The sequence below is a fragment of the Chaetodon trifascialis genome, chromosome 18 (assembly GCF_039877785.1).
Source record: "Chaetodon trifascialis isolate fChaTrf1 chromosome 18, fChaTrf1.hap1, whole genome shotgun sequence".
In the NCBI taxonomy this organism is placed as follows: Eukaryota; Metazoa; Chordata; class Actinopteri; order Chaetodontiformes; family Chaetodontidae; genus Chaetodon; species Chaetodon trifascialis.
The window spans coordinates 11,474,104-11,486,087 of record NC_092073.1 but is presented as its reverse complement, the minus strand read 5'-3'; the positions used below and the strand labels follow the sequence as shown (position 1 = coordinate 11,486,087).

The following is an 11,984-nucleotide window of genomic DNA, read 5'->3' as shown; positions in this document are numbered from 1 at the left end:
TCATTATGTGTTTGTCCAAATGTCTGTAATCTAATTTGGGATGGTTCTAACGTTAATCTGTCAAGGAAGACATTAATTTGCACCACTTTCATACAATGATAGCAAGACTGTCAACATTGTCGAAGCCTGTATGCAATGCATTTTCCTGGCCATTGCATAAATATTTAGCTCTTTTGAAAGCTTTGGGGGGCAGTTTTTAAAGAAATAGGCCAAATGGGGGTCCAAAGTGAAAAAGAAATGCAAAAAATGTAGTCCGTTAAGTCGGGAATGGGGGCGCTAATGCACTTCACGCGACGTTCCAGCTACCCTTAAAAGAACAAACGAAGAAGAACCCTGTTGCTATGCGACAATGCTGCAATACACTCCAGCGTTCGGCATACGCTAAATTAATGTTAACGCTGTTTGCGTTGTCCATCCATATTTTCTCGTTTTCTCTCTTTCGTCCACATTAATTTTTCAACACTCCAGGTAACGTAGCCGTTTTTAATGCACATGGCAGTGACCGGTATGAGAAAAATGCCTTTTGGCTACACTTCAACTTTTCCCAACCTGTAGCATTACAATGAAAAGTAGCTCACTCAGCAAGCGTTAAGGAACGTTAGGTACAGAAATGCATTTATCACTAATACAATCGAGCAAATACGAAACTATACCAATTTTTTTTTTAGCTTTCCGTAATACTTATAACAAAAAGTTATCACAGTTACCACATCTCTGCTTTGGGTTCACTAATACTAGCCACAGTAAACTAGATATCTGTCTCCAACATGGTGACATTTGGTTTGCTTCTTTATTCACTGTTTATGGAACAGATTCAGCAATTGTTAGTACAGAAAATAAATAAAAACTGTTTACACCTTTCGAGTGCCTAATGCCGGATTCAGAGACCTTCTCCGCCTTTGACTCTCTAGCTGTAAGTCATTTTTCATTCAAGGACATATGCAATCCTGATGATAACACCTGTATCCTTTGCCGTAAGATCTTCTCCAGCATGGCTTCTTTTATCATATAGAAACAGCTTGCCACCAGGAAATATGCATTTCTGTCGCATTTCTTGTATCTCCTTGAACCATGCTGCTTTCATGGTTTTTCCCTCCATATTCCTCTCAAACTTTCCCATCGTATAGCAGTATTTGATAGCTAAGTCAGTAGAACCTGAATTGAATTTTGATGCTGTGTTATTGTCAATCCGTATAGTTTTTAAGTGACTAGGGAGCTGCCACTTTTTTTTATTTTCACTTCTGCTTGATCTCATCTGCTAATTGGACTGAATTGTAATGTTTTATATTGCAGCCATGCCTCTTCCAGACACAATCTACTGTGCCCAGCAAATCAACATCCCTCCCCAGCTGCCAGACATCCTCAAAAACTTCACTAAAGCAGCCATCCGTACACAGCCCAAGGATTTGGTGCTGTGGTCTGCGGCGTAAGTTTTCATCTCTGTCAGTGGTGGTTCGAGTAGAGGACAGGGATGCATGTGATTGTATTTTATTCCAATCTTGGTCTCTTTAACAATACCATAAACAGTGTCTCCAGGCAGGCATACCCTTTTCACCTGTGCATCTCTCATCTTTGCATTGACTGGCTGTAATTGGATCCCAGGGGCTTCCATGTTACTTCAGCGGTCAAACTATCTGACTTCCTCCAACAAAGAAACAGCAATTTGAAAGTACTGGATGAAATTTAAATACGTCGAGAATTTTTTTGTACCCCTAAGGACGACTGTCATATCATCCGCTATTTTATTGGCCAATGTACCTTGGCAGTGTTTACAGCAAAAGACAATAACCTGAGCCATATGGTGAAATAAAAACAATTCAAATGTCTCTTGGGTTACAAGATGTTTGTATGCTATTAAAGTAACACCAGGCTCTGTTGCCTCTCAGAGATGCCGAAAGTCTTGCTGCCTTTAAATTCACTATAAAACATTATTTGAGCTGTGAAGTAAGATAAGCAACGGTGTGCCCTTTAGCATAATAACTATATAGCTAAACTTCAGACAAAGAAAACTACAACACACAATGATTTATTCAACTGATGATACTCATGAGAACTCATTAAATTGGAATAATGCCAACTTGTGCCTCATTCTACAGCCCGCTTTTATCACTTTATTTGATTGGCATGCTTGGGAAGCAGGCGAGATGAGTGACAAGCAGGGTGAAGCTATGCACAGTGTTTAATAATATACGTGCTTAAATAATGTGTGCGTGTCCTCTCCCAGATACTTCAGTGCGCTGTCCAAGGGAGAGTGTCTGCCTGTCAAGGACAGGCTGGAGATGAATGTTGCCACCCAGAAGACAGACACTGGACTGACTCCAGGTTTACTTACGGTTCTCCATAAGCAGGTATTTTCTCTACAGCAGGACCACACGTCATAGAACTCATATTCATATTATTGTTTGCTCCTTATTGCATATTTTCCACTGTGCTTTACTGTACAGGCTGCACTCTGTAATGATTACTGCATCTTATATTATATGAGTATAATTATTAGTTGCATTAAGTTTACCATCATATCTTTAATAGCTTACACTTATATTGTTTTGTGTGTGTATCTGTATATTGCAGCAGTGCTGCCCCCCCCCCCCCCCCTTTGGATCATTAAAATTTCATATTGTAAACCTTTTTTATCTCACCTGAGGCATCTACTGGCTTGGTGTGGTGGATTCATTAAAAGAGCTGAAAAATGAATATTTCCTTAAAGGCCAACACTTAGTCTTAACCTTGTAAGGATGCTGCTCTATTTCTGTCTTTATGCCAGTAATATTGGTTATTCATTTCTTTTAACCGTGTTTGCTTGAGAAAGTTTGACAAATTAAATAAAGGTCTGCTAACTTGGCTACAAATCAAGCACAAATACATAGTTGTATTGTTATTTTGGGAAATTAACACTCAGACATGTAGCTTACTTATCAATCTACCAGTTTGAGAGGGAATAAGTCCTGCTGTTATGTATCAATCCTAGCTGTGTCTTAATTGCATGACTTCCCATACATAAAGGTCTGCCACAAGTGAAGGAAATCTTGCAACAACATCTTGTTTCAACAAATAATACTGAATAATTACTCATGATTTTTGTTTTATCTGGTAAACTAGATATCCTCATCTTACCTAACCCTCCACTCCCCTGACCCAATCTTAGCTTTCCACTGGGCAAACATGCAGCAAAGAGGAGCTTCAGAAGAAATGGAGGGGTCTGTGTCTACCCATGGACCAGCTTGAGACCCTGCTGTTGCTGGGCGGCTTTGGCTCAGACATCGACTGGATGGAGTTTTTCGCCCTGGGATGCAATGCTCTGGGACGGGTGAGATGTTACATAAGGCCAGATATAAATGCTAACACCACTTTATACCACACCCTTTGAGCCTCAAAACCTACTGTGAGGCAAAGGACAGCTGGAGATCCCCAAGCAGCAGCTTTTTTGTTCATCTCACAATCTAGTCCTTCAGTGTTTAGATCCAGGCATCCATGATCCAGACTTCTCCATCAGGGTCCCCAGGGTCCAAAAGCAAATGACTGCATAAATCCTTCTCTGACTACTTGAATCTTTGCAATGCTTCAAAGCTGCAGACAGAGCGGCAGAGACAGATGATAGAGAATTTATTTAAACATGCAGAACTTTGCAGATCAGAACTTAGAGTCAGCAAATGCAACACAACGTGCTGTGCTCAGCCCCAGTAGTTTGGGAAGGATGTTGCTGTGTGTGAGGCTGTTGGACACTGCTGCCACATGGGGGCAGTCATGATCTACACTGTTAGGCTGTTTTTTTTAACTGTCTGCCAGCCAGTGTTTATACATCTAAGTACATTTACAGTGTGTGCTTGTGATGCTCGAACACGACGTTATCATCCTTGAATGCTGAATGCAACTTTTTGTATTATTGTGTGTCAGTTTTTTTTGACAAAGCCCTACTGCCTGCTTCTCTGTATACACTTTCTCAGACTCTTGTGACTTCTCTGAAGTTTGCCTGTGAGATCCTGACAGAGGATGAGGAGGGCGGTGCCGCGAGGATCCCGTTCGACACCTTTGTCAAACTTTACACCTACCTGGCTCGCCTGGACGGGGACAATCCACAGGATCGCATTGACAGCTACCTCAGCAGCCTGCAGGCACAAGTGTAGGTGTCGTTTGTTTCTGTGTGTGTGTCAGTTTGGAGAGTTATAGAAGCGAAGCCTACCTCACGACTTCAACTTTCAATAAGCAGAGTGGATGTAGGCGGTGGAAGATGAGGTTGTTATGCGTCACGAATAGAGATGCTACCCAGTTTCAAACAGACTAATTATTTTTCTCATTTGAATAAGTTCCCCTTGGGTTCAGCTCCAGTCAAATCTCATAAATAGTCCTTATTTCACTGTTGTGCATGAAAATCATCAGCTATCAAGGTCATGTGATATGTACATGTGCAGCTGCCTTTTATTCCTATATGTTACTATTTCTTCCTCTGCCCTCCATTTTTCCTAACTTATCTTGTCACTTGAGATGACTAATAAGCAGAGTTTCATTTAGGGAAGCTTTCAGCATACATCATGTCAAGTATACATTTTGCTGCTGAACATTACACATTAGGGCCTTTATGTGTTCAGTCGATTCGATTGTTGGCTGGAACTGCATTTCAAAACTAGTGGCTCATAAGAGACATATTTAAAAAGTGTGTTGAAAGTAAATACGTCCAAAAGTATTTTAAAGTGATAGTGCCAAGTATTTTCTGCAGTATGACTCTGGATGTGCTGAACATTGCATTAGCTCTGTTTGGCCTAACATATCTGCCAGTCAATGTCGGTAGGCTAAGAAGCAGAGACAGTTTTAGAGCTAAGCCAGGTCCCCTGGCCTCAGATGAAGTTGTGAGACACTGATATTCACTGTTGTGAAAATCCCTATGCTGCTGAGTAGAGCTGATACACTGATACACTGGTTTCTCCTCCCGACAGCAACAAGCAGAATGGCATGATTCAGGTTTCCAACTTCTACATCAGCAGGAAGTGAGGGAAGGAGAGACAGAAAGCAATGGAAGACAGGAAGGAAGAAACAGAAGTTACAAAATGACATTGCTCAATTAATAAATGGGCCTGCTAATGCTCCTTCAAGCACAACTGTTGTTTCATTACCTAGAAATTGGTCCCATTAATTGTTAGCATCAAGCATGGTGGGTGATTATTCATGGTTGTCCAGCTGAACGAGGCTGCTATCTTGAGTCAGGTTGGAATCTTTTAATGAGCAGCAAGAGAGGCACAAAGCGGCCTTCCACAAACTGTCAGGTGGACTGTGTGTGTGTATGCTTTTTGTTGCCTGTTCCCTTATGTCTGGGTTAGCTAAAGTTCATTTATCATACACACAACCTATCAGCTTGCAGCCTCGCCTCATTTGGCCTCTCTGCTGGTGTATTCATTTTTCCACAGTAGGCAAAAAGAGGAGCGCTAAGGAGATAAGCTCTGAGGGCTCAAGAGCATGATTTTCACATCATGTTAAAGACCTACAACCCCCCGTGTTGCATTCACTCCCCCATAGAATAATGTACATAGGGAAGTATAAATGACCCTCGTACAGGTTTATTACACTAGTCAGAAAGCACACAAAAGGCATAACTCTCACACCCAGTCTGTCTAAACTTCAGCATGTGATTTTACCTTCACTCATATTTAAAAGACGCCGGTTCATGTGTCAGTGGGGGAGCGTGGTCTCTGGTCACAGGCACAATGTGACACTTTTCTCATGAGTTTCCCCTAACACACACATGCAGAGACAGATAAGTAGTTGTGTTATTTTCTGAGTATTTCATCAGGCCGTACAGGAAACAGGGTCAGTGGGGACTCACAGTTCAGGCACAGTTGGCAGTAGGTTTTAGGAGTGGAGGATACACATACTGAAGCTTTACCCCTTAGAGGATTGCAGCTGTGGCCGAGTCAAAGGGGATTGGAGGACAGATAGAATCCCTGATAACCTGATAACTGCAGGCTCTCCACCCGCATCACACAGCAGAAAAGGAATTTTGTTCGGGCTTAAAACAGATCTTTTTGTGAACCACACTGTAGAGCTCTGCTATATACTGTATTGAAAATAACTCAGAATACTTTCCTCGTAGGAGAATACAGATGGTAATAGATTGATTGTTTCTGTTCAGGTGAAGTCTGAAACTGATATATTAGGTTGCAAAGACCATCGAAACTATCATGATTGATTTACAGCATTGTAAATATTGTTATTTTTATTAACACCACACAACCATAGCCTATTTTGCATGAGGATGTAGATGTGAACCAGCTTGATATATATGATTGTATATATGTATATGATACATGTGATTTTCCAAGAAGGCTTAAACGCTATTTGCTAAGCAGAAATAGAGAATAGTGACCTTTTCCAAGAATCCAGAAACTTTTTTAGGAAATCAGGAACTTCCAGTTTTGGTTCCAGGTGCCATATTTTCTCCGCCTCAGAAAGTCCCTGATCTGAAATTGGTACTTTCCAGTGGCCCAGGAACTGCTGGGATTGAGTTTGCAGAGCTGAACATTGCTGACTTGTGGAGCACAAGAAACTGCTGCAGTTTGTGGATAACGTTCATTCTCACTGTTAACAGGCACAACCTGTTGCTGCTTTTAATAGGACATCCGGTGGGTTTGATTGGTTTGGTTTAATTTTACTGTTATGAATCACATTTTGTTTTATTAACTGAAATACAGACTGTGGGCAAGAGAAGCGAAACTGACACATTTCATTGTGTTTATTTATTACAAGAGAAGAACACCAGAAAAACTAAATCCTCTGTGCCTTAGAGACATACATCCACCTCTGCACATCTTCCTGCAAGCGTTTATTTAAAAATCATGCTCTCACAATAGCAACTACAATGAGCAACAGTCCATTGTCTCAAACCAAACTACTTTGTTTCGGGTGACCATATATTGATTATTACGTCTGGTGTTAAAGACAAGGAGGTAAGGTTGAAATATTCCTGTATTTACCAATTATCTACCTATCCTCAACAAAACCATATTTTTAGTTGCATCCCCTCGTACAATGCTCATACAGTGCAGCTCCAGAGCTGTATGCTCCATTGTTTTAGGATGTTGGAACTCGGGAGCGACATGATGTCATTGCAAAGATGTCAGCGCTTTAGGAATCTCAGCTCTAGGGTGGACATTGTTGCACAACCTTTACTCTTTCTTCGAGCTTTGCTCATAACATCACATCTCCAGGGACACGACGAATGTAGCAGAGAAGCGTGAAAGAGACAGGAGAAGAAAGAGCGGACACAAAGACTCCATTTTAGCCTTCCCTCTGTAGCTGTTGTGTAACAGATTTCAGGGTAAGGATGAGGGAGAACATGATTCATGCTGTATTCTGAAGTTGCAGAACATGGGCATTTTATCAGTCAGCCCTACTGTAGTCTATTTTGAAGGGAACTTTTTTAAACATTAATGGGTTATTTAAGTGATTTACTCAGTCTAGAATTCATTGTCAGGCTTGGCTGTTTGTATTAGTATCTATTTTCACTAGCTGTTTGATTGTGCATGCATTTCTTATAGATTGTACTATAAATGTATGGCATAGATGTCTAACAGCAAACACATATATTCCAGGGACCTCCAACACGGGATGATAAAACCTGCGGACTTCATCCATCACGAGGATATGGACTCAACTCCTCCCGATTCATCAGACTGTGCCAGAGCAACCTCTAGAGCTGAATAAGAGCAGTGAGAGACAGAAATGTCAAAATTCAACCTTTGCGTTTAAAAGATGTGTTGTTGAGTGCAGGGTGCAGCATGTTGCATGTTGGTGTGACCTGAAGAGAGTCAGCTGGAAACGCCTACCACTGCACTGTATCTGGTGTAAATAATCTGCTGAGATCATGGACATTATGGACCAGTCACCAGCGTCTTAAAGCTGAGGTGGAGTGAACAAGCAGACACCAGTGACAGGCACCTGTCAATCAAAGCAAACACCCCCAAAGCGTTTTTTCTCTTGAAGCCTCATTATTGTCTTAATGCAACAATGATCTCATAATCCCCGCTGTGACACTCATTAGCAGATGTAAAGTTAATTTATTGAGACCTGAACTCCACGCGGAAATATAAATAATTACCTTGTATTTCAAGAGAGAAATTGGTGGAGGTTTCCCACTGATTTCAACACATTGTGGGATTTGTTGGAGCTGGTATCCTGCAGCCATTCGAGAAAACAGCATTTAAGAACACCTCCGCATTGGCTTGACCGCTCTGCCTCACCATGACAGCCAGGTTATGTGTGTGTGTTTGTGTGTAAGAGGACAACCATTAGTTCCTCTGCAAGAAGAACTGGACTTGTAGCTTGTGGCTGTCACACTTCACAGCATGGGTTGTTTAATTCTGTGTCACATTTTGCGTGTTCGTTATTAACACTGATTTTGTCGAGGGTCTAACAGCATTTCTGGAATATGCTAACAATACATGAAGTTGATTTGTCCAGGCTGTGTTTGGGAGTTGTTCTTACGCACATGAACCGCACATGAACACATATCACCAGAATGTAATTAAGGGCCTTTCCTGGCTGAATAAAATTAGTTAATTATTGAATTTCCTCTATTCAACTGGCACCAAAAGCTTTTTCTGTCCCTGGATTGAAGTGTGGTCCTTAGCTTCTGCATAGACAGTGTTGTCTGTCCTGGGCTCATTAACTGATTAAGCAGTAATATGAAGTGTTTCTAATCAAGCTATCAATAATCAGCAAGTTAGGCCTTTGCTGTGAAGTGGAAAAACAACATTTTCAGGCAAATCTCCTCAGGCACCAGCAGCCCCAGTAAATCCCTGACATAAACACTCAGCTTTGGTCACGTGTTGGCTTTACCATCACACACTTACACAAACCTGAACAGTTCAGCGCTTGTGTCAAGACGAGACTCACAGGAGATCTTTGTGTAGCACTCCTGCTTCAGGTATGCTGCAGGAGAGACCATGTTGTGTTGGGGTGTTTTGCTGTTTGCGGTTTAAGGGGGAATAAATGAATGACTGAATGAGGCACTGCAGGCGCTTGTTTAAAACTACCAGCACCAAGGTCGTGCTCATTAGGTGCATGTGGGGTGCAGGTATATATGAGTTCTACTGAGAAAGATGATGTTGGAGAAGTGTATTTACCATCAACACTGGCCTTTTATATGACAAGCCCTCCACACTGCAGTCATTTCACAGTTTAAAGAAATATTTTGCTGGCGGTGCTGATGGTCAAAGACATATTTAAGACAACCACTTAGGGGACATTCTGATTAGACAGCCTGTCCTACAGTGCTTCTCATTTGTAGACCTTGAGGCATACTTAAAGTGGATGTTAGGTCCTTGTTATGTCCGACAAGCACATTTGCTTGCCTGTGTTTCCATCCACAGTTATCAGTCTGCTTATATAGGTGATACACAGAGCTAAGTTGCAGAAATTAGTAGCTAATGCAACATGGCAGGAGTAGTGTCGTCACTGCACATGTAGTGTTCAGGGTTAGGGGTTCCAACAGTGATGACTCCTTCAAGAAATGGAAGAAAGAAAGAGAATATGTGAACAGCTTTTGAGTGCTCTACTCTGGCTAAATATAGTTGTCTAAAAGAGCCTTGAATATGTATAGGGATCAGGGACCCAGTATAAACCTCAGCATTTACATGGCACACACACACATTCACAGAAGAGCTCTTTGTCATTATCTGTCCTGAGATTTAGCTTTTTCTTCTGAGCCCAGGTAATGCAATTGGCTGTGCAAGTGGTGCTGCTATTTGGTAGTGTTGTGCTGTTTACAAAGTGTCTTAAGTCTGACATGGCTTCATGTGTGCAGAGGGTGAATGCATGTGCATCACAGTGAGTGCAACACAAAAGATTTTTCAAATGGTCATTCGATAGTTTTCTACAATATTGCACTATATGGGGATGTGGGATCAGGTCTAAAGCACGGTGAGCACTTTGAAGTCATAATACAGCTGTCTGAACATCATATAACGCCAAGGAACACAAATCTGTACTGTGCTGTAGAGTGCTCTCCAGGCTACTTGCAGTGTTTTCTATTACGATTTGCAACCGGCATCTCTTCTGCCATTTAAATTTACTCCACTTGTTCAGTTGCATCCCCTGAAACATCAGTTTATTCTCAAGCAATATTTACTGGCAGCAAACTTGCCTTTTTGACACCTTTATCCAGCTGAACATTGCACCGAGCAGCGCTAGAAATGCTGGTGGATAGATCAGGGTGAAGTCCCCCCGCACATGCAAAATACCCAGTTTAGAGCTACACAGGCTTTAGTAGATGAGTGAGGAAGTAGTGTCTTGCGTGTCATTTACACATTCACTCTAAGCCTAACTTCACCAGAGAGCTTTTTTGTCTGTGGCTTGACCAGACAGGGAAACAGATATTTATCTCTGGAAGCGCTTACACTGACTGTCAAGCACACAGCAGCAGACTGATACCATAGAGATGGAGGAGCCACAGGAGAGCAGAGCTCTCAGCTGGGGGTAGATGAAGGTATAGCAATAATGGGTACACACTGGGATTGTTATGCACTCGGATTTTCCACAGCAGTTGATGTCAGCAAACTGATATTAATTACTGGAGAAAAAGGATCGTCTCTCTAAATCTGGCTGTGGCCTGTAATAATAATATAATGATGCTGGAACATTTAGGCACACATTCTCATGATGATGGATAGTGTATGTATCCACACAAATTATGATCATCTCCTCTCGCTTTACCCTGTCTTTACTGATACCTTTTCGTGCATAATGAAAACAACCATATACATAAAAGATATTTTGGGTAACATCAAAACAGGATGCAGAGGTCAAATGTGTACCTCACTGGTGTAAACCTCATAGCCGTGTCTTACCATATGCAGGATATCTATTGTAATAGCAAGGTTCTCACTCACAGCTGATTTTTTTTTTGTCATGGTTTTACTCACTTTTATATATATATAAAAAAGTGTTTTTTTGCAGACTAGATAAAAACATTGGCTTTCCTGCAAATGAATATGGATTTGTCTGTGAGACCAAAGTGGCCACACACATGTACAAAAACACAAGCCCAATCTATGTCTCTATTATCTCTACAGGCTGCTGGCCAAGAAAGATAGAGAGAGAGAGAGAGAGAGAGAGAGAGAGAGAGAGAGAGAGAGAGAGAGAGAGAGGGGTAATTGAACACAATGCACTGAGGCTGTGTGTAAAATAAATGATCTCAGAATCACAGACTACTCTATACCACAATCATTTACATAATGTTAATGGCTTAATTTGAACCTAACCTGCCTTATATTTGGTGAACCTTTTTTGGTTGACAGTGAAGTGATAGCTGACTCACAGGCTGGCACTTCATGCTGTTCTTTCCCCAGTGTGAGTTTTCATGAATCAGATGTATCGTAAATTCATACACAGGGGATTTTTTTTTTTTTCTAAAAGGAGAAGAACCTAAAATTCTTATTGCTTTCAATATCAAGTGAAACCACAAACACTTGGCAAACTAAACAATTTGTCAGACACAGTACTGTAAGTGTCCAGAAGTGACTCTGACTTATGCAGTGTTTGCTGTCACATGGTGCTTAAAAAACTGATAAGAATAGAGGGGGAAGTCACACATAAACTGCCTGTTTCTACTTTAGTTTTACTGAAAGAGCACACAGCGTATGACTCAGACAACATTTTTTAAATTTGTTGTAATTTTTCATTCTTTTAAATCTCAATTTAAACGACCTACTAAAGCAATATACAGATAAATATGTTGTTCATCAAACTTAACCTCATATACCCCTGTATGAATATTCTAAAAACATTCATGTTTCAGTAACAGCAGAGCAGAATTAATCTCTTGTGTGTGTGTGTGTGTGTGTGTGTGTGTGTGTGTGTGTGTGTGTGTGTGTGTGTGTGTGTGTGTGTGAGTGTGTGTGTGAGAGAGAGAGAGAGAGAGAGAGAGAGAGAGAGGTCCCAGTTCCGTGTAATCGGATTAAGTGACTGTATGTTATCAGGCTGCTGTCTCTCTCCGC

General features: G+C 41.2%; 1 protein-coding gene across 1 annotated transcript; it reads left to right on the top strand.

Moving 5' to 3' along the window:
• Window positions 1–328: 328 nt before the first annotated feature.
• Window positions 329–8,445, top strand: ropn1l (rhophilin associated tail protein 1-like). Its single transcript, XM_070986355.1, has 6 exons — window positions 329–468; window positions 1,294–1,426; window positions 2,225–2,348; window positions 3,146–3,307; window positions 3,945–4,120; window positions 7,581–8,445. Exons 2-6 carry the CDS (start codon window positions 1,296–1,298, stop codon window positions 7,690–7,692), a joined length of 705 nt encoding a protein of 234 aa, XP_070842456.1. The 5' UTR covers window positions 329–468; window positions 1,294–1,295; the 3' UTR covers window positions 7,693–8,445.
• The last annotated feature ends 3,539 nt before the right edge of the window (window positions 8,446–11,984 follow it).

Bases quoted from the DNA above. Each gene is read 5' to 3' on its own strand.
- ropn1l (XM_070986355.1), top strand. From the start codon at position 1,296: ATGCCTCTTCCAGACACAATCTACTGTGCCCAGCAAATCAACATCCCT. The intron at 2,349-3,145 runs GTATTTTCTCTA...ACCCAATCTTAG, and splicing joins TTACGGTTCTCCATAAGCAG to CTTTCCACTGGGCAAACATG. The intron at 3,308-3,944 runs GTGAGATGTTAC...ACACTTTCTCAG, and splicing joins GATGCAATGCTCTGGGACGG to ACTCTTGTGACTTCTCTGAA.